Source organism: Pithys albifrons, chromosome 3 (genome assembly GCF_047495875.1).
Source record: "Pithys albifrons albifrons isolate INPA30051 chromosome 3, PitAlb_v1, whole genome shotgun sequence".
In the NCBI taxonomy this organism is placed as follows: domain Eukaryota; kingdom Metazoa; phylum Chordata; class Aves; order Passeriformes; family Thamnophilidae; genus Pithys; species Pithys albifrons.
The window spans coordinates 12199396-12221912 of NC_092460.1; the positions used below are offsets into that span (position 1 = coordinate 12199396).

The following is a 22517-nucleotide window of genomic DNA, read 5'->3' on the forward strand; positions in this document are numbered from 1 at the left end:
CAGAGTCACTTTATTTTCACAAAATAGCTTAATTTTCAGTTTTAAAGGAAACACTGATATTACACAGAAGTTAACTGGATGTTTGTCATTGATCAGGGAACCCTGTGAAAACTTTTGCCTACGTCAGTGTCAGCATTTCTGATGCCGAGCTTAGAAAGTGTAAGTACATCTTTCTGGTTTTTACTTGTTGATGTTTTTGAGCCAGGTTGTTTTACTGATAACACATCTGATGTCACAACAGGATGTGGTCAAGGTAGAGCTTGTTTTATTCTGTTGCCTTCTTTAAGCTTCAATTTTATGGGTACCTTTCAGGTACAAACTTAAACCAAGTGAGCAGTGAGGTGTAATATCACGCTAAAGAAACGTCAGCCTGTCATAGAAGGAGGTGTAGTGAAGTCTGGGCTGTGCTTCTTTAACGTAAAAAATACTTATTTTCCCATCTCGTTGTTTTGCAGGCATGTCAATTTTAAATAAAACAAAATGGAAAGGAGGGACACTGCAAATTGAGTTGGCCAAAGAAAGCTTTTTGCACAGGTAAAAATCAGTTTTTAAAAATGCGTGTTGCTGCTCAAGTTACCCCTCTTCTGTTTATCTGATAATATTATGGCTGTGCTTTCATCTTCTACACTCTTTCAGTTTTCATAGAGAGTGGTGGAGTGTTGATTCATGTGTGATACTGCAACGTGATTTATGTTGTTATTCCCTTAAAGGGAACGTCAAGGTGTTGATTCCTTGAGCAGTGGGTGGTTGCTGTTCTGTGGGAGGGGGTCCCTGCCAGCTCGAATCCAGCACATGGGCTTTATTTAGTAGAGTACTTTTCCCATGTCTGATGTACTTCTTGGTACAGGCTTGCCACAGAGAGGGAGGAAGCAAAGCTGCAGAAAGAAAAGCCACAGAGAAATAACCAAGCATGTCTGTTGGAATCACTGAAAAAGGCTGGAGTTGTGGACTTCCACATGAAAGCAGTCCCGGGTACAGAGGTGGCAGAACACAAGGTATGCTGGGGGAGATGTGTAAGAGAAGTAAACCAAGAAAAAGCAAGCTCATTATATCTAAATTTATGCTAAATCTCTGTGCCTTATGTAAAGACATGTAATTATTGGGGGTGACAGTCCAAGTTGTGAAAAGTGGGCTGAAGAAATACCTCCTGTAGAGACAAGGAGAAGGCTCCTGTTATTCAGAGAGAGTGCTCAGGCATTGGAATGGGCTGCCCAGAGAGGGGGTGGATTCCCCATCCCTGGAGGTTTTTCAACTGAGCTTGGCCGTGGCACTGAGTGCCATGATCTGGTAAAGGGACTGGTGTTGGACCAAGGGTTGGACTTGATGATCTCAGAGGTCTTTTCCAACCCAATCCATTCTATGATTCTGTGATTCTTTGCAGTGACTGGAAATAATTGTGATCTGCTTGTCCCCTCTCGTGGTGTTAAATCAGGAAATGCTTTGTTCCTTGTGTATGTTGGGAATTTGCATAAGCCTGTAGCATAATGTACATTCATGTCACCCTTAAAAGCTTGTAAAGAGACTGTGTGACTTACTTTTATACAGCACATAATTTTTGGTGGCTGGGCTGTCAGGAACTGCTCTCTGTGCTTCACATTCAGGATTAGGGTCTGCACGTGCTTACAAGAGGAAGATTAAAATCACTGAACATGCAAATTAAGACAGGAAAAATAATATTAATTGGAAAGTTTTGAAAATTATTTGCAAAGCACAGAATGGTGTTAGAGGGATTTTTGTGTGTGTGTGGCAAAGGGGAAGAGAGCAAAATAATAGTGATTCTGTCTGTGCAGTGGCTGCTGTTAACTCATAAACCAGAAGCCATATATTAGACATAGTACTTGCAAAGTAAAGAAATTTACTACTTTGTTATCATTCTTTATTTGCAGGTCGTAGAAGTTTGGGGTTTTGGTTGGCTTTGGGTTTTGTTGTTTTTGAGAAGGAAGCTGGCTAAGTTGCACAGTACGATTATATCTCACTAAAGAGCATAAACAAAAATGAATTAGTCACAGATGGTTCTTTTATTAGTAGTTCTGTTATCCAAGAACAAACATCTTTCTCTGTTCCAGGATTACTTCCACTCTCTTTTTGTTTAACACCGTTTACTTTTCTTTTCCTATAGAAGTGGGTTGTTGGTAAATTTGGCAGAGTCTTGCCTGTCCTCCACCTCAGGAATCCGCAAAAGAATAAAATATCCTTTTCCTACTGTCTGGGCATAGGCACAGTTCCCTTCCTTCTTCTGTCATATGGAGAAACAGTTGCTGAACAGTCTTAATTTTGATTGCTATGTCAGACTCAATTTACTGAATCCCTCAAGTGTGTCTTGCAGTAAATTTGTGTGATTTGGAGCAGTTTCTTAGACTGCACAAGTCAGTTGCTTAAAGACATGAGATGAAAAAGGGCTCCTTGTTGTCCTTTCGTGTAGAATTCAGCCTGTTCAGAAAGACTCGAGTCTGTTTGCTGGAGGAATCTTGTTTTAATTCCTTAACTCAGACCAACGTTGTGAAATATGACCCCTCAAAGTACTGCCATAACCTGAGGAAGCTGGAGCCAGACCGGGCACAAGCAGCTCCTGTGCCTGAGCTCACCCAGCACTTGGAAGGGAGAGATGTCAGTGCAAACAGGAAACGACAAGGAGAGTTCTCTGGGATGAAGAAACCACCTAAAAAACCGAGGCCACTGTGCAGTGAGGCCCTGAATGGAGCAGCAGCTCTGTCCTCTGGGTGCCAGCCCCGTCCAAAACACACCAGCTCACCACAACTCAGCCAGAGATCAAACCCCAAACCCAATGACGAGTTGAAATTGCCTCCATCGAGGAGTCTGGATAGTAAAACGCCAGGCAAAGGTTTATCATCAGATCAGAGGAATGTTAGTGGAGTTACAGCTCGAAATAACACGAGTGTTTCTGACAGTGATGTTGATTCTGAAGAGGAGATCAGAGCCATGGTAAAGAAAGAGACAGAAAAATGGAAAGCTGGAAATGCTGAGACTGAAAGTGACCCCTTGGAAATCGCTGGGGATGATTTTGGATTAAAATACAGTAGTCACTGGTCCTTAAGCAAGCCAGATGCCATGAAGAAAACCACTAAAGGAAGTTACAAAGAGACTGTGGAATATGGTAATGGTTATGATTCAGCAGGTACAGATGAAATTATTGCTGAAGGTAAAACTCCAGATCCAAATAGCAGCAAAACTGCAATTTTAGAAGATTCTGAACAGATGAAGGTGGAAAGTAAAAAAATCCTAGCTAACAAAAAAAGTGCTTTGTTAAATGACTCATCACTGAAAACTCAAAATGTAGAAGGAGAACACATTGAAAAAAAGTGGAAAATTAAAAAATCCAAAATTGGTGCATTGCAAACTTCAGCAGTTACCAGTACAGCAGAGACAAGTGATAGTGAGAGCTCTCACTCGGAGTCTGAGCAAGGGGAGTCTGAAATCAGTTCTGACTATGAGTCCATGATGCAAAACTGTTACCGCTTAGACCTTTCCTTACATGACTTAAAAGCATTGGCTGCCAAAAACACTGGGACACCTGCAGAGGAATCTGATGGTGCACAGAGTTCTGCTCAGTCCCCTGCTGAAGAAAATCCTAAGGGTAATGCAAATAAACCAAAACTTCCTAAATGTCACCCTGCAGATAAAAAAAAAAAGCATCTCTCCTGACGATGTGCTGGCTGATATTTTAGCAGGGGAGAATAAGGAAAGCTCCAAGGGACAAAATAATTCACGTTTGAAATATCAGCCCTTCAGGGGAATGGGGTCCCTTTGTGTGAAAGAGTCAACTAAGGACAGTACTGGGTTAAAAAAGGGGTCTGTAGGTTTAGGACTTGGAGCTTGTGTATTTTCTTCTGGGGAGGAGTCATCTAAAAGACAGCCCAAGAACCATCCATTGTGTGCACTTCAAGTCAGCAGTAAAAAGAGACAAAATGTGCCCAGTGAGCAGCATGAGGCACCGTCACCTGGTGCCTCCTCAGCAGATGAGAGACATCAGCCTGTTTCCAGGCCATGTTTACAGGGGAAGAAAAAAGACAGGAGTTCTCCACAAGACCACAGTTCAGAGCATGGAGCTGCCTCTCCCAGCCTTGATCAGAGTGACAGTGAGAGCAGTGACAGGGACAGCAACGCTGCAGGGGCTCTGAAACACGTTAAACGGCAACGGGAGAGCCCAAAACTGCTTTCCAAAAAAATGAAGATGAATGTAAGCAATAAAAAGCCAGAACGCGAAGCTAATACATGTGAGAACAGGAAGACAAGCCTTCCAGAAGATAAGGAGCTTTGTCTTCATGCTACTGCTTCAAAGGAATCTGCAAGAGACAAACAGGAGCAGGACAACCAGAGGAGGCTGGCGGCTCTGGAGGAGAGACACAGGGAGAGAGAACTCCAAAAGAAACTCATTCAAGGAGCACTTTCGAATCTGGTAATTACACTCACAACTTTTATCTGAATAGTCCAGAGTACAAGGAAAAGGGTAATTAATGTATGTGAATTAAGATTCCTAAAAATCATAGTCTGGATCTTCTGATACATTGCCAGTTTTGAGTATATACAAAATCCTGCATACCTCGTCCCTGGAATGCCTCTGGAGTTGCAGGAGGAATAGCAGAGGTCATGGAAATGCCTTTTAGATACTTCTGTATTAGTGCAGCAAGTACTTGCTGTGTTTGACCTGACATTTCCCCCTTTCCTAGGACGGCCAGCCAGCAGGGAAGCACAAACACATCCTATTCGATTCAGACACGGAAAATGAGACGTTGAAAAAAGACGCAAGTTTGGGAAATATGCCTGGAGAAGTAAGTGTTATTAGGCAAAAGCCCTGTGTGACCATGCCTTTTGTTCTGAAGATTAGATTTCCTAGTGAAGTGCCAGAGAAATGTAGGTAAGTTTTGAATTAACATCAGACAGGTTTGACAGTACTTAACCATTCATCTAAGAAAGCTTGAGAGCTTGGAGAATTTGGAAGGAGTTTGAGATTGGTACAGAAGGTATTCTAACTTAGAAGAGAAAGAACTTCTGTATAATTAGTGTTGAAATTCCTCTGCTTTTAGGCAAAGGCAGGGGAGGAGATTGGGCTTGAGCAGTACAGAAGTACTCTGCTCTTTCTGAGACTGGATGAACTGCTAAGGCAGTATCTTGTTTTTGTTGAGCTCCAAAGAACTGTGTAAGGCTTCGTCTTTACTATCATTAGCAGACTCCTCATGATTTTACTGCCATGGTTTAGTACAATTAAATACTTATTTTTTTCTCAAATAGAACTTCTTATCTATGACATTTTTTAATCGCATCTCTGCTAAAACTTTAAAGCATTGGGTTTGCTTTTGTTGGGATTTTGCCTTATAAATGTATTGAGATTAGGACCATTATCGTTATTTAGCCATTGACATTTTTACCTTCCTTGATGTAATCAGAAATTTGCAATTTTTTAACTGTTGTAAAATCTGAGTTGCCCATTTGTAATGGTTCTACCCATGGCTTCCTCAGTAACCACTGTATCTAAGGAAGTTACAAGTATTCCACATGTGTCTTCCACATAGTAGGGGAGGAGGGGTTTTTGGTTTTGGTTGTCCCTTTTTCCTTGGCCGGGGTTGCTGGTGGGAGAGGCTGGAGTCTGATCCCTTCGGTTGCTGGTGGTTCTCCTGTCCTGGGTGAGATTGTTTCATGCTTGTTCCCCTTCCTTGAAGTTTTTAATTGTGTTTGTCTGTTTCATTTGGGTTTTTTTTGGTTTGGTTTTGTTTCTTCCCAATTTTCTTGTTGATCAGTCCCCTTTTCCCTTTCCCCTGGGGGTGGGATCCTACGTACTGTGTACACAGTGTGATTGTGAATGTTAGAAAATATAATTTCTTCTTTTTATTCATTTCAGTTTCTTTTGAGTTAATTTCTTTTCAGTGTTTCTTCCGTTTGCTGGGGAGGCTTTTGAGAGGGGGGAAGGGGGGCCAGTCGAGAGTTGGTAAAAAGCTAGGCTAAACCTGGACACCATTACGTGGATATTTTGCCCATGATGAAATGGAATAATCATAATTTTAATTTTATAATTATAAACCAGAGTTGCACGAGGTGTGTATACAAGATAAGATTGGCAGCATGTTGATCAGTGCTGGAAATGCACAGGGTTGTGCAGGAAATCCACTTTTTCAGGAAAACTGGAAAGCACATGAACAAAGTTGGTACTGATTTATATTCTCAGATGTAAATAACCTCCTTCTTTTGTTTTTCCTTTTTGTTTAACAAAGGATACATCTGCTCCCAAGCCTTCAGGCAAACTGTTTGACAGCAGTGAGGACGAGGAAGACAACACGGACGATGAACGATTCATAATTAAGCCACAGTTTGAAGGCAAAGCTGGGGAAAAAGTGAGTGAACCCATCACTGGAATTTAGTTTTCCTCTGAGAGTCTATAGGGCCACTTCAGAGGAACAGAACTGGTAGGCTTGTATTATTACTGAGTATGATTTATATCAATTTACAATAGAATTCCCTTCAACAGAGGAAAGAGTGGCCATGGAGGAAATAATGTGTGGTGTTATCTTTGTATCCAAAGAAATTCCTGGAAAAGGCCTCAAGAGCTAAAGATTATTAGTATGTTGCCATGAAGTATGAAAAGAAAGGGATTGAACGTTGCTGATTTCCTCCTCCAGTGCTTAAGAGCACTTGTTTCATTTGTTTAGCTCCTGAGGCTGCAGTCCCGATTTGGCACCGATGAAAGATTCCGCATGGACGCCCGATTCCTGGAGAGTGACAGTGAGGAGGAAGGTAAAGCTGCCCATACTTCCTGGTTACTGGTAGTAATGGAGCCATATCATGGAGCTTCAGCTTTTGAAGCACCTTATGGCCTCCTTTGGCTTCTTTGGTGATCCCTTAAAAGAAAACCACCCACCTCTGCTGTGGCTCTGCATGGGAAACACCAGGGGTGGCTGTGCTTTCTTAAAGGTGTATGCTGCAAAAGTATTTGGAACAGCTGAGTGAGGCACATGTGCCTAATAAAACAACATTTGAGACTATTTTTAATACAGCATGATATCAGAATGTGTTTATCCACATTGAAAAACTGGGTAAGCGGTGACTTAGAAAAACCCCCTTTTGGATCATTATATTCATTTAAACTGTTTGTTTTGTAGCCATCCTGCAGCCTGTGGCTGATTTGGCAGTCTTAAGTAGGGTCATTTTTTTTCTTTAGCAGCAGAAGGCAGAAAAGCTGAAAATAGAAAAAGTTTGAATATCCACCCCCAAGAAAAAGAAATTAACCCAGTTTTCAGGATTCAATTTCTTTCTGAAACTTAAATTTTTGCCTCACTCTGCTATTCCCTTCATTGCTTTCATGTGATCTTCTGTAGAGCATCAGCAGTGGCAGAGGGGTTGCAGTTACATGACAGCAGCAGGAAACATGTTAAATACCTGATCTGGCCTTCACATGAAATAGATGCCCAGAACTGTTCTAACCCAAGATTTTCTACAGTGCAAGGCACAAAGTCTCTGAGTAGCTTTTAGATAAAGGAAGTGATGTGTTGATAGACGTGAGCTCTGCTAGTACTGTAGTGATACTATGCATCAAATATCACAGGCTCAGCAGGGAAAATATAATGTATTTCTTGTTATCTTAGCAGAGACAAAGAGCTTGAAGGCAGATGAGGAAGACGAACTTGCTGCAGAGAAAAAGAAAACTCTGCAGATACTGGGAAGCCTCTTGAACATCAACCTGGAACAGCCTAAGCCAAGTAAAACAGCAACAAGTGCCAAGAAATTCAAGTATGAATCATCTGCCATCAGTGAAGGAGTTCTAGGGTGGCTTCAGTTTTGCCGGTGTTTCCTAACCAAAATTTCTGCCTAGATGGCTGAGGAAAGTACTTCCTTTCTTGTGTGTATTTGAAGTCAGTATTTAATGGAATTCCCAGGCACTGACTAGCAGGGACTTTCTAAATGTCAATTACATTTTGGAGAGATTTTGGTGAAGAAGCCAATTTGAATTTGTATCCTACTGTAAAGGTTTGGGGTAGCTTTCATTTGAGCCTTTAGAGTGTCTCATGGTTTCTCTTTGCCTTTCTATTTTCTTAGAGACATTAATGCCCTCCGTTACGATCCCACCAGACAGGACCACGCAGTTTTTGAAAGGAAACCAAGTACTACAGAAAAGGAGAGGTAATATTACAGCTTGGTAACTATAGTTGTGATGTTTCTCCCCTTAGAGAGAAGCCTATGGCAGCAGACTGAGTTTGAAACTACGCAGACTGCTATTTTCTCTTTAGTCCTCCCTGTGATTGCAGAAATCAATATACAATAGGAATTGTGAGCACTAAAACCAGCATGCAGTGTCATCTTTTCTTTGTAGTCCATCTACTCTCTGTATGCCATTTTCTGTCCTCACTGAAGGTGAGAAAGGTCAAGTCATGGACTTGAAGATTTGAGAAGTTTTCAAGAGACATGTGTATTAGCTCTTATCCTGTGAAAAAGCATATTAGCTCTTAACATTTCTTTTGCCAGAAGAGAAATCTGTCCTAAGTATCTTCATTTATGAACTACCACATGTTAAGTGAAAAGTCCCTTAATGATGTGGGTAATAAAAAGGAGGCTTGTTCCTGCCTTTAGAATCAAAGCTCAGATGTTTCCCCTGCACTGCTCTCTCCCTTAAAAGTGAACTCCTCATCAATGTGCATGGCTGAGTTTAGGAAAACATCAAGAGCCAGGTGGCTCTTTCTTTTAAAAACAGCTGTGTTGTGTTACTGTCCTCAAACAATCCCATTTCAGTAAAGCTAAAAGGAAGAAGAAGAAGAAAGAAGAGAGTGAGAAACTGCCTCAAGTGTCTGAAGAAGTCTATTATGATATTGCTGCTGATTTAAAAGACTTATTTGGATCTTCAAAGAGCCAATCAGAGAAACGTGAGGGAATACCCTGGGACAAAGATGATGCAGAAGACTCTGCCCCACCTGACTATTTGGAACCTGTCTCTGGGAATAACACAGCTCAGGAGCCGAGTGGTTTCAAGTTTTCCTTCTTTGGAGACACAGAGAAGTCAGGTGTAAAAGAAGGTAAGAGCAGGACAGTGCAATTTCTAGTGAATGGCTCATGTCAGGCACTGTGCAGGACTACGGTGCTTAGAAATTCAGAATCCAGGGCATTTTCAGAGGCAAAAGTGAGTAATGAGGCAGAATCATTATGATCTTCAGTTACACTTGCCAGGATTGTGGTAGCTCAGCTTGCGCCCCAGGAATCTTGAAAGGGATGTTTTGAGAAAGAACGATTATTTATTTGTTTTTTTTAAACAGTGATGGACGTTGTTGTCATCCCCTACATTTCTCAGACAGGGAAAAAGGTGATATGCCAAGTCAAAGTTTCACACAACCCAACAAGATTTGAAATCAAAGGTGTGTTAATGGAGTAATGTGAGCAAAAGCAAATCTGGAGTTGACACCAAGAACATTCAAGATTGCTTTATTATTTACTTAATTTTCTTATTGTACCTTTAGAAAATTGAAACTGAATGACCCATGACTATAGGGGATATAAGTGTTACACACTCAAGATTAAAACATACTGAATTAAGTCAGTCAGTAAGGTAGGAAACAAAACAAACCATGTGAAGTTAAATGAAAGATTTAAAACAAACCAAGCCCCCCACATTTTTGTTGACTTCAGAAAGGATTCACTGTTCTGAATGCACTAATAAAGGTTTCAGGATATGAAAGAGACCCCCAGAACAAAGTGAAAAATACCTGAGCAGAGATGTAGTTCAGAAAGCCCGAGAGGGGGAGGTTTTCATCCTTCTTAAATCTGCTTTTCCAATGTAAGTTCTTCACTGGGAAGTAGGGTTTTTTGCTGGCAAGTAGAGGAATAATCTGATTTTTTATTTCAATTGTGATAATCTTGCAGAGCCCTACATCCTTGAAACAATAAAACCTGCAAAAGTCACATGGCAAGAAGATCCACGTTTCCAGGACAGCAGTTCTGAGGATGGTGATGAGCCAGAGGCATCAGAAATTGAAAAGGATCAAGAAATGCAAGTTGTATTTGTTTTCTATTTGGTTGTAGTAATTTGCTGCTGTGAGAATAGCAGCACTCAGGTCCTGGGAAACTGCTGTCTTCATTCCACATCTCTGAGCAACGGAAGTTATCCTGGAAAACCATTCCTTGCTGCACAGAGTGTAACAGTGAAACATCCCAACAGCCCATTTGCTTTGACCTTGAGTATAAAAATACAAAAGCTGAGTTTGTGGTTGAACACTGGAGAAATTAAGTGGGTAATTTTGGTTCAACCCAAACCAGTTTTGGTTTGGCCAAAAGTCAGAGACGTAGTAAATTTTCTTTTATAAAAGGGTCTTTTTTATAGGAGACCGTATTTGGTTACTGTGGAGGAATGTTCTTCCATGCATTCTGTTTCTCTGAAGCACTACAGCTTTAACTTGCATTAATGGAATTTGACAGTAACTTTCTTGATGTTAAAGTTTCCTTGTGTTTGTCCAGGTTTCTTTGCTTGCCACAAAGAGAAAGTACAAGATTTTTCTTCTTCTCCAAAGACGATGAACGACTGAGAGGTACAACAGAACTTACTCACTGTCACTCCTTTTTTGGTTTCTTTCAAAAGTCTTACTGAAAGTCAGGGAAGAAGTTCTGTCTAGTTATTTGTTCTGTAACACAGGTGAGAGGTTTAAGGAAAAAAATAAATTGCAAGTTTTCATTCGTATTTGTGGTCTAAATTGAGGTAGAATCCCATGACAAACTGCTGGTAACAAAAACGCTGACCATCTGTCTTGCTTCCATTTTTTTTCAGAGAATTGCCTAATATGTACCTGGCCTTTTAGGGCTTACCAAAAAAAAATCACAAATGCCTTTCAGGCATATATATCATCATTAATTTTTTCCTGTCCTTCTGGTGTTACTATTCATAGTGTCGAATACTCTTATTAGCCACATATGTCCACATCGTTCTTGATTCTAATTAATGTGGATTTTTTTTCTTCTGAATATAGTGAATTTTGTATTTAAAAACAAACAAAACAGCAGCAAAAGGAAACATTCACAGCCTCGAACAATTCCACAGACCACAACAAGAATTGCTTCTGATATTTTATGCAGTAACTTATCAGGACAGTCTCAAATAATGTTTTTTTCTTGAGACATATGAGGTAACAGTCATGAACTGTCTTGCTGTGTTCATACAATTAGTGCACTGAAATCTTCCAGCCTGTCTGATTTACAGGCCCTGTTGAAAGTGAGACCTCAGTCCTCAGCAGGCATGAATTTTCTTGGGAGATGTGGGGTAATGGTGCTGAGCTCTTAATGAAACAGGTGCAATTTCACTGCAGTTCCTATCTTGGCATATTAACTGCTGCTGCCTTTTGTTTTCTTTAGTACACAGGGCAGTAGTTCAGAGCATTTCTGTTGGAGCCAATCATGTTGTGGGGGATAAGAGATTATGAATGATAGGAAGAATATGAAGGATAGACCTTCTGACTTGATTGCTGTCTTGCTCATGAGTTTTACAAACAGCAGCATTTTCAGAAGTGTTTAAGGAAATCAATTTGTTCTTTTTTGGGCAGAGGGCCCAAAGTTATTTTGTAGATCAGTTGATCTCAGTGAAGAACAAGATGGTTGGGAAGATAGACGAAGATTATTGATTGAGGTGAGTATTTAACATCTCTTCCTTGGTAACTGTGGGCATGAGGAGGGAACACGGCTGCTTATTTGCATGAAGAATTAAGTTCAGGACCTCTAGAAAGGCTGGCAATTTTGTAATTGCCGAGGAACTAAACTTCTGTAGTATACAAGTGTGCATAACACCATGTTATGATGTCCCGTCAGGTAAATTAGTGAATCTCTGTAATGTACAGGACCAGTTACTTAAGTGTATGTAAAAATACAGGTGAATCTAGAAACTTGTATTAATCATTATTATTTTTTTCATAATTTTATGTTGTATTTTAAATATTTCCAGGAATGCAGGAAGAAGCATAAGGATGCAAAAAGGAAAGTGAAAGCAAAACAATAAATATTTCTTATTTTACTGATCAGAAATGTTTCATATTTCTTCTTTGAAGAAGCTGCCAAACAATGTTACTTTCAAAACCCTTTCAAAAATCTAACAGGAAAGAATATTGGCAAAAACTGCTAAGACTTTGTTTCTAAATAGGGACATGTTTATTTTCAGTTTGATGTTTGTTCCATGTTTTGGGGTTTTGTATGTATGTATATACATATAGAAATACATATATACATATGGTTTAAATGTGACGTGCTGCTTTGTTCGATTTCTGGTAATTCTATCATATAATGAAGATCTTCTGCTGTGTCCTCTGGCTCCACTGCTGAAGGCTGAGAAAGAACAGATACCTCTTTCTCTGTAAGATTATATAACTTGTATTCTGCCTAACATAATAGAGAGCATATTTTAGATTGATTTACAAATATTTGGACTGTGTTATTTCTAGGGTGAAAGTTTCCCAGAAGTTAATGAAAATACATACATAATAGACATATATATATACCCATCTATATATGCGTATGTGCATAAATATGTATGTATATTTACATGCATATATAACAGGTTTATGAAATGAATAATTTGTATTTGTTCACAGAGCTGAATTTTTACTTTTTTTATAGAGTTTTTATATTTATAAATACAGGGGACAGATGTTGCTGGTGTTGTATGCTTGGTATGAAATGAATATCTATTCCTGTATGTTATGTCCACTTAGACCTGTGCTGCAGAGGCTCTGCCAAGGCCATCCTGGGCACCTGCTGCCAGGCCCTGCCTGGCCCCAGCCCAGGGACACCCGAGTGCTTTGCCTTTTGCCTGTGTCCAGAGCAGTAGAACTGTCACATTCCCAGCTGTCTCTCAGGCTGGACCAAGCACTGGACTAAGGTAGTGCAAGTAAGATTCAGCCTCTATTGCAAATAAATCAAGGTAAAGTGACTCATTTGAAACAGCAGGAAAGTAACTGTTGATACATCTGTCAAATCAGTAACTTCTATATCAAATTTTCACCTCAAACAAGTAATTTTAAGAGATTATAATGTGTTTAAATTTGTACGTGTGGCTGGGCTTCACCAATGAAGATTTGGGAAGGGCTCTCCTCATGTGGGTGTGCCCTTCCAGCCTGCACAGTGGATTTTTTTGGGGAGGCACAGGGTGCGCAGAACTGGCCCCACCGTTTAAGTCCTAAGGATCATCTGCCATGGCCGAGCAAGCTTGGACTGTGACAGTGAAGTCCTCAGGACTACAACCTACAGCCCCTGATGTTCCCAGGAGGTCTCCCATCCAAGTACTAACCAGGACTGACCCTGCTGAGCTTCCGAGATCTGATGGGATTGGATGTTAGGGTGGAATTTAACTGCCCTCCTGTTTAAACATAGTATTAATAACTGTCCTCACAGCTTTGAATTTAAGGTGGGGGCAAATTATGCTTTCTATTATTGTTGACATAAGACCTGCCTCGGAACCTCGGCTGCCGAGGGGAGGTGTCACAGTGGGTGGTGGGGGCTGAGGCCAATCCCGCCCATATTCCAGGTGCACGCTGCTGATGTCACAGTGGCCACTGTGACCTATGGGGCCAAGGGTACAAAAGGGAACTCTGGGCTCAGGCCCTGTGTCAGTGTTACCTGACAATGCGAGGAGAAGGAAGAGGAGGATAGAGCTGCCCAGGGAGAGCCTCACAGTTTCAGGCTCTCAGCCTGTGCTGCAACGTCGTCCACCTCGCACTTCTCAGAATCAGCAAAGGAGCATCTCAAGGTGACTGTGGTGTTCCTTGACTGGACAAGAGAAGGGGGAGAGGGGCAGAAGCCTCTCTCGTATTTCAGAGCCAGCGGAGAAGAGTCTGGAGCAGACCTCAGTGTTCCAGTGTCAGGGTCTGACCGCTGAGACGCACCATGTCAGACAGGACAGAGGAAGCCCCCGGAGTGAGTGACCCAGGTGAGACCAAAGTGCCCCTCCCACAGCCGGGCAGAGGGGCTGTCAAGGATGGCCAGTGCAGGGCTGGAAGTGGTGGCAGGGGAGGCAGGAGCCATCCAGCCATCTCGGGGCTGGGGCCCTCCTTTGCTCAGCAAGCCGGGCCCAGCTGGGGCAGGAGGCACCTGCTGGGACACCTGTGCCCACAATGGCCCATCCTCTCCAAGGCCTCCAGCCCTGTCCTTCATCCAGGCAGGCACAGAGCAGTCACAGAGCAGCCCTTGGGGTCAATCCCACAGGGATGCTGTCCCCAGCCCCGCAGAGGTGCCATTCCTGGTGCCATTGACTCTCTCCCTTTCAGCATGCCTGCTGTGTAAACGATCAGAGGCTGACCCGGACATCTGTGGGAAAAAACTTGAGAGATGTGGGCTCTGTGCCCACATGTTCTGCCTGGTGAGTTGCTCTCTGGGTTCCCTCCAGCTTTCCAACACGCAGTCCCTGCCACTCTGTCCTTACGAGCGCATCGTCTTTCCTGCAGTTTTTTGCCACTCTCCTTCATCAGCAAGGGAATGAGCGGGTAGGATTCCTGGGCTTTCTCCCAAAGGATATCCTACTGGCTGTCCACCGGCTGGCACAGAAGGTGAGAGCCTGACATGAGCGGGGAGATTTGTACCAGGCGAGGTTTGCTGGAGCTTAGCCCAGACTCCAAGAAAGGAAGACCAGCCCTTGCCAACAGCTCTGGGACAAGGAGGAGACCCCAGGGCTGCTGCTGATGGGGCTGTTGTGCTCTTTCCAGCGCTGCTTCATCTGTGGCCAGAGCGGGGCCACCATCACCTGCTGTGAAATGGAGTGTGACCTGAGCTTCCACCTGCCCTGTGCCAAGGAGGCTGGCTGTGTCACCCAGTACATTACACCGTACAGGTACCTCCTTCCCCCTCCTCTCCACCACCGGGGAGGAGCCCAGCACTTCTCACCCCACCCATCTCTTGTGTCCCCAGCTCCTACTGCCCTGCACACAGACCACAGCAGGCAGTGGAGGCGACTCTCGAGCCAGGCACCCAATGCCTCATCTGCATGGAGCCTGTGGAGGACAGAAAGACTTTCAAGACCATGGTGTGCCCAGAGTGCAAAAGCACCTGGTTCCACAGGGACTGCATCCAAGTAGGAGTAGTTTCCTCACACCCAGGGGAACAGCAGGGGCTCAGCAGCACCAGGGCCTCACTCAGCGCTGCTTGTTTCTCCTGCAGGGACAGGCTCTGTCTGCAGGTATTTTAGCCTTCCAGTGCCCCCTCTGCAGAGGCCATCGGGAATTTCTCATGGATATGTTCAATGTGGGGATCCGAATCCCCTTCAGGTTGGTGTCCTTCTGCCTGGCTCACAACACAGGAGGCTGCAAGTCTTGGCCCTGCACTGCTTTGGGAGGGCCACGTTCAGCTTCTCACAGGAGTTGGAAATGGCACAGTGGAAAGGGCAGGGACTCACCTGCCAGATGCCAGGGCAGGCGGAGCTCATCAGTTTTCCTTTTCCCTGTCAGAAAGCCATTATGGGAGGAAGGCAATGCATTCAGGGACCTGGGAGTGAGGCACCACCAGTGCAATGCCAGAGAGTGTCTTTATCCAGGAGGCAGAGAGGAGGCAGAGGAAGAGGGGTAAGTTGCCAGAGGGGGGCCGTGGGGGGCTCTGCAGAGGATCTGTGCCTTGGCAAGGGCTGAAAGCAGAAGGAGCCTGAAGGAGAGCTTGGCCAGATATCCCATGCTTTTGACACTTTGTCCTCACGGCCATCAATCTTTTTGCTTCCCCAGGCCCTGGGAAATGCTCCTGTGCAGCTCCTGTGCTGCCGAGGGTACCCACAAACGCTGCTCCAACCTGACAGACAGCGCAACCAGCTGGGAATGTGGCAGTTGTGCTCCTCTGGACACAGGTAAGAGACAAAGCACACAGGTGCCCCTGGGCTGGGGCCATGCAGGGCCTGGCATCAGGTGGCCAGGATGGCTTGGCAGAGCCTGTCTGCTCCAGGAGGGCTGGGGGCACTGCTCTGGCCCAGCCTGCCTTGGGCCTGGGGAGCCCTTGACCTTCCCACTTCCCCTTACAGCCCCCGGGAATGAGTCAGAGCTGGACATCCCTGACCTGGGCACACAGGACAGCAGCTCCTCCACCAGTCCTGGGCCTGACCTCACACAAAATGGCTCCTGCCAGCAAGGTCAGGCCCCAGATCCACAGGGCCAGCGCAGAACTCTGCGTGACAGAACCCATGTGCCAACACCAAGTGCTGGGCAGCGCCAGCCCAGGCAGAGACAATCGGGGACATCCTGCAGGCAAAACTGCTCCCGCCTGCAACATCGGACCCCAGATCCACCTATCGGGTCCACAAGTCCCCATGACAGGAGCCGCGTGAGACCATCAGGTATTGCGAGTCGCACACGTAGCCAGGAAGAAACAGGGACATCGCGCAGGCAAAACTGCTCCCGCCTGCAACGGCAGACGCCAGATCGACCTGGTGGGTCCAGAGGTCGTTGTGACAGAAGATGTGTGAGACCACTAAGTTCTGGGAGTAGCAGCTCCAGTCAGGAAGAAACAGAGGCATCCCACAGGGGAAAACGTCCCCACCTGCAATGGCAGACCCCAGATCGATCTCGCAGGTCCAGAAGTCGACGTGACAGAAGGCGTGCGAGATCACCAAGTGCTGGGAGTCGCGGCTCCAGTGAGGAAGTGACAGAGACATCCCGCAGGGGAAAACGTCCCGGCCAGCAACGGCAGACCCCAGATCGATCTCGCAGGTCCAGAAGTCGACGTGACAGAAGGCGTGCGAGATCACCAAGTGCTGGGAGTCGCGGCTCCAGTGAGGAAGTGACAGAGACATCCCGCAGGGGAAAACGTCCCGGCCAGCAACGGCAGACCCCAGATCGATCTCGCAGGTCCAGAAGTCGACGTGACAGAAGGCGTGCGAGATCACCAAGTGCTGGGAGTCGCGGCTCCAGTGAGGAAGTGACAGAGACATCCCGCAGGGGAAAACGTCCCGGCCAGCAACGGCAGACCCCAGATCGATCTCGCAGGTCCAGAAGTCGACGTGAAAGAAGGCGTGCGAGATCACCAAGTGCTGGGAGTCGCGGCTCCAGTGAGGAAGTGACAGAGACATCCCGCAGGGGAAAACGTCCCGGCCAGCAACGGCAGACCCCAGATCGATCTCGCAGGTCCAGAAGTCGACGTGAAAGAAGGCGTGCGAGATCACCAAGTGCTGGGAGTCGCGGCTCCAGTGAGGAAGTGACAGAGACATCCCGCAGGGGAAAACGTCCCGGCCAGCAACGGCAGACCCCAGATCGATCTCGCAGGTCCAGAAGTCGACGTGAAAGAAGGCGTGCGAGATCACCAAGTGCTGGGAGTCGCGGCTCCAGTGAGGAAGTGACAGAGACATCCCGCAGGGGAAAACGTCCCCGCCAGCAACGGCAGACCCCAGATCGATCTCGCAGGTCCAGAAGTCGACGTGACAGAAGGCGTGCGAGATCACCAAGTGCTGGGAGTCGCGGCTCCAGTGAGGAAGTGACAGAGACATCCCGCAGGGGAAAACGTCCCCGCCAGCAACGGCAGACCCCAGATCGATCTCGCAGGTCCAGAAGTCGACGTGACAGAAGGCGTGCGAGATCACCTAGTGCTGGGAGTCGCGGCTCCAGTGAGGAAGTGACAGAGACATCCCGCAGGGGAAAACGTCCCCGCCAGCAACGGCAGACCCCAGATCGATCTCGCAGGTCCAGAAGTCGACGTGAAAGAAGGCGTGCGAGATCACCAAGTGCTGGGAGTCGCGGCTCCAGTGAGGAAGTGACAGAGACATCCCGCAGGGGAAAACGTCCCGGCCAGCAACGGCAGACTCCAGATCGATCTCGCAGGTCCAGAAGTCGACGTGACAGAAGGCGTGCGAGATCACCAAGTGCTGGGAGTCGCGGCTCCAGTGAGGAAGTGACAGAGACATCCCGCAGGGGAAAACGTCCCCGCCAGCAACGGCAGACCCCAGATCGATCTCGCAGGTCCAGAAGTCGACGTGACAGAAAGCGTGCGAGATCACCAAGTGCTGGGAGTCGCGGCTCCAGTGAGGAAGTGACAGAGACATCCCGCAGGGGAAAACGTCCCCGCCAGCAACGGCAGACCCCAGATCGATCTCGCAGGTCCAGAAGTCGACGTGACAGAAAGCGTGCGAGATCACCAAGTGCTGGGAGTCGCGGCTCCAGTGAGGAAGTGACAGAGACATCCCGCAGGGGAAAACGTCCCCGCCTGCGACATCAGACCGCGGATCCATCCAGCCGGTCAAGAAGTCGTCATGACAGAAGCTTTGTAAGACGACCAAGTACTGGGAGCTGCAGGTCCCGCCAGGAATCGTCAGGGGGATCCCGCAGGCAAAACCGCTCCCTCCAACGTCAAAACTCAGATTCATCCAGCCTATCCAGAAGGCCCCACCCCAGAAGCTGCCCGCCTGCACCGAGTGCTGGGAGGCGAAACCGAAGGGAGAACACGTTGGGAACATCCCGCAGGCGAAACCACTCCCGCCAGCAGGGTCGTTCCTGAAATCCATGCAGCCAGTCAAGACGTTGCCCTGGTTCCCGAAATCCACGCAGCCAGTCAAGACCTTGCCCTGACAGAAGACGTGAGAACACAAAGTGACAGGAGTTGTGCTCACCAGTGGGACGGTGAGACAGGGACTCACCACTGGCAGGCACCATGTTAGAGGGCAAGGAGGAAGCCCCCGGAGTGAGTGACCCAGATGAGACCAAAGTTCCCCTCCCACAGCCGGGCAGAGGGGCTGTCAGGATGGCCAGTGCAGGGCTGGAAGTGGTGGCAGCGGAGGCAGGAGCCATCCAGCCATCCCGGGGCTGGGGCCCTCCTTTCCTCAGCAAGCCGGGCCCAGCTGGGGCAGGAGGCACCTGCTGGGACACCTGTGCCCACAATGGCCCATCCTCTCCAAGGCCTCCAGCCCTGTCCTTCATCCAGGCAGTCACAGAGCAGCCCTTGGAGTCAATCCCACAGCCCCGCAGAGGTGCCATTCCTGGTGCCATTGACTCTCGCCCTTCCAGCATGCCTGCTGTGTAAACGATCAGATGCTTACCCAGATATCTGCAGGAAAAAACTTGAGATGGGCACTGTGGCCACATGTTCTTCATGCTGAATTGCTCCGTGGGCTCCCTCCAGCTTTCCAACACACAGTCCCTGCCTCACTGTCTTTACGAGCACATTGTCTTTGGCCAATCGCCTTTATCAGCAAGAGAACGATTGGACAGGACTCCTGGCCTTTCTCCCCCCAAGCAATACCCTACTTGTTCTCAACTGGGTGGCCCAAAACTGAAGACCCCAAAACTGCTTTCCTAAAAGATGAAGATGAATGTAAGCAATAAAGGCAGAATGTGAAGCTAATACATGTGAGAACAGGAAGACAGGCCTTCTGGAAGATAAGGAGCTTTGTCTTCATGCTGCTGCTTCAAAGGAACCTACAAGAGACAAACAGGAACAGGACAACCAGAGGAGGCTGGCGGCTCTGGAGGAGAGACACAGGGAGAGAGAACTCCAGAAGAAACTCATTCAAGGAGCACTTTCGAATCTGGTAATTACACTCACAACTTTTATCTGAATAGTCCAGAGTACAAGGAAAAGGGTAATTAATGTATGTGAATTAAGATTCCTAAAAATCATAGTCTGGATTTTCTGATACATTGCCAGTTTTGAGTATATATAAAATCCTGCATACCTCGTCCCTGGAATGCCTCTGGAGTTGCAGGAGGAATAGCAGAGGTCATGGAAACACCTTTTAGATACTTCTGTATGACTGCAGCAAGTACTTGCTGTGTTTGACCTGACATTTCCCCCTTTTCTAGGACAGCCAGCCAGCAGGGAAGCACAAACACATCCTATTCGATTCAGACACGGAAAATGAGACGTTGAAAAAAGACGCAAGTTTGGGAAATATGCCTGGAGAAGTAAGTGTTATTAGGCAAAAGCCCTGTGTGACCATGCCTTTTGTTCTGAAGATTAGATTTCCTAGTGAAGTGCCAGAGAAATGTAGGTAAGTTTTGAATTAACATCAGACAGGTTTGAAAGAACTTAACCATTCATCTGAGAAAGCTTGAGAGCTTGGAGAATTTGGAAGGAGTTTGAGATTGGTATAGAAGGTATTCTAACTTAGAAGAGAAAGAACTTCTGTATAATTAGTGTTGAAATTCCTCTGCTTTTAGGCAAAGGCTGGGGAGGAGATTGGGCTTGAGCAGTACAGAAGTATTCTGCTCTTTCTGAGACTGGATGAACTGCTAAGGCAGTATCTTGTTTTTGTTGAGCTCCAAAGAACTGTGTAAGGCTTCGTCTTTACTATCATTAGCAGACTCCTCATGATTTTACTGCCATGGTTTAGTACAATTTAATACTTTTTTTTTCTCAAATAGAACTTCTTACCTATGACATTTTTTAATCGCATCTCTGCTAAAACTTTAAAGCATTGGGTTTGCTTTTGTTGGGATTTTTCCTTGTAATTGTAGTGAGATTAGGACCATTATCGTTATTTAGCCATTGATATTTTTAAGACGATCTTCCTACCTTTTATGTGGATATTTTTCCTGTGGTCAAATTGAACAATCATAATTTTAATTTTATAATTATAAACCAGAATTGCACAAGGTGTGTATACAAGGTAAGATTGGCAGTAGATTGATCAGTGCTGGAAATGCACAGGGTTGTGCAGGAAATCCACTTTTTAAGGTAAACTGGAAAGTACACGCACAAAATTGGTACTGATTTATATTGTCAGATGTTAATAACCTCCTCCTTTTGTTTTTCCTTTTTGTTTAACAAAGGATAAATCTGCTCCCAAGCCTTCAGGCAAACTGTTTGAGAGCAACGAGAACGAGCAAGACAACACGGACGATGAACGATTCATAATTTAACCACAGTTTGAAGGCTAAGCTGGGGAAGAAGTGAGTGAACCCATCACTGGAATTTAGTTTTCCTCTGAGAGTCTATAGGGCCACTTCAGAGGAACAGAACTGGTAGGCTTGTATTATTGCTGAGTATGGTTTTTATCAATTTACAATAGAATTCCCTTCAACAGAGGAAAGAGTGGCCATGGAGGAAATAATGTGTGGTGTTATCTTTGTATCCAAAGAAATTCCTGGAGAAGGCCCCAGGAGCTAAAAAATGTTGGTATGTTCTCATTAAGTCTGAAAAAAAGGGGATTGAACGTTGCTGATTTCCTCCTCCAGTGCTTAAGAGCACTTGTTTCATTTGTTTAGCTCCTGAGGCTGCAGTCCCGATTTGGCACCGATGAAAGATTCCGCATGGACGCCCGATTCCTGGAGAGTGACAGTGAGGAGGAAGGTAAAGCTGCCCATACTTCCTGGTTACTGGTAGTAATGGAGCCATATCATGGAGCTTCAGCTTTTGAAGCACCTTATGGCCTCCTTTGGCTTCTTTGGTGATCCCTTAAAAGAAAACCACCCACCTCTGCTGTGGCTCTGCATGGGAAACACCAGGGGTGGCTGTGCTTTCTTAAAGGTGTATGCTGCAAAAGTATTTGGAACAGCTGAGTGAGGCACATGTGCCTAATAAAACAACATTTGAGACTATTTTTAATACAGCATGATATCAGAATGTGTTTATCCACATTGAAAAACTGGGTAAGCGGTGACTTAGAAAAACCCCCTTTTGGATCATTATATTCATTTAAACTGTTTGTTTTGTAGCCATCCTGCAGCCTGTGGCTGATTTGGCAGTCTTAAGTAGGGTCATTTTTTTTCTTTAGCAGCAGAAGGCAGAAAAGCTGAAAATAGAAAAAGTTTGAATATCCACCCCCAAGAAAAAGAAATTAACCCAGTTTTCAGGATTCAATTTCTTTCTGAAACTTAAATTTAGCCTCACTCTGCTATTCCCTTCATTGCTTTCATGTGATCTTCTGTAGAGCATCAGCAGTGGCAGAGGGGTTGCAGTTACATGACAGCAGCAGGAAACATGTTAAATACCTGATCTGGCCTTCACATGAAATAGATGCCCAGAACTGTTCTAACCCAAGATTTTCTACAGTGCAAGGCACAAAGTCTCTGAGTAGCTTTTAGATAAAGGAAGCGATGTGTTGATAGACGTGAGCTCTGCTAGTACTATAGTGATACTATGCATCAAATATCACAGGCTCAGCAGGGAAAATATAATGTATTTCTTGTTATCTTAGCAGAGACAAAGAGCTTGAAGGCAGATGAGGAAGACGAACTTGCTGCAGAGAAAAAGAAAACTCTGCAGATACTGGGAAGCCTCTTGAAAATCAACCTGGAACAGCCTAAGCCAAGTAAAACAGCAACAAGTGCCAAGAAATTCAAGTATGAATCATCTGCCATCAGTGAAGGAGTTTTAGGGAGGCTTAAGTTTTGCCGGTGTTTCCTAACCAAAATTTCTGCCTAGATGGCTGAGGAAAGTACTTCCTTTCTTGTGTGTATTTGAAGTCAGTATTTAATGGAATTCCCAGGCACTGACTAGCAGGGACTTTCTAAATGTCAATTACATTTTGGAGAGTTTTTGGTGAAGAAGCCAATTTGAATTTGTATCCTACTGTAAAGGTTTGGGGTAGCTTTCATTTGAGCCTTTAGAGTGTCTCATGGTTTCTCTTTGCCTTTCTATTTTCTTAGAGA

The 22517-nt window shown here is 45.3% G+C and overlaps 1 protein-coding gene and 1 pseudogene across 1 annotated transcript; both read left to right on the forward strand.

Annotated features, from left to right (window-relative positions):
• The first annotated feature begins 839 nt into the window (after positions 1 to 839).
• Positions 840 to 10517, forward strand: LOC139669203 (nucleolar protein 8-like; annotated as a pseudogene).
• Positions 10518 to 13854: 3337 nt separating this feature from the next.
• Positions 13855 to 18497, forward strand: LOC139669204 (PHD finger protein 7-like). The gene is made up of 10 exons (XM_071549651.1): positions 13855 to 13897; positions 14235 to 14326; positions 14436 to 14513; positions 14670 to 14794; positions 14872 to 15034; positions 15121 to 15521; positions 15675 to 15793; positions 15965 to 16072; positions 16223 to 16369; positions 18235 to 18497. Exons 1-10 carry the CDS (start codon positions 13855 to 13857, stop codon positions 18495 to 18497), a joined length of 1539 nt encoding a protein of 512 aa, XP_071405752.1.
• The last annotated feature ends 4020 nt before the right edge of the window (positions 18498 to 22517 follow it).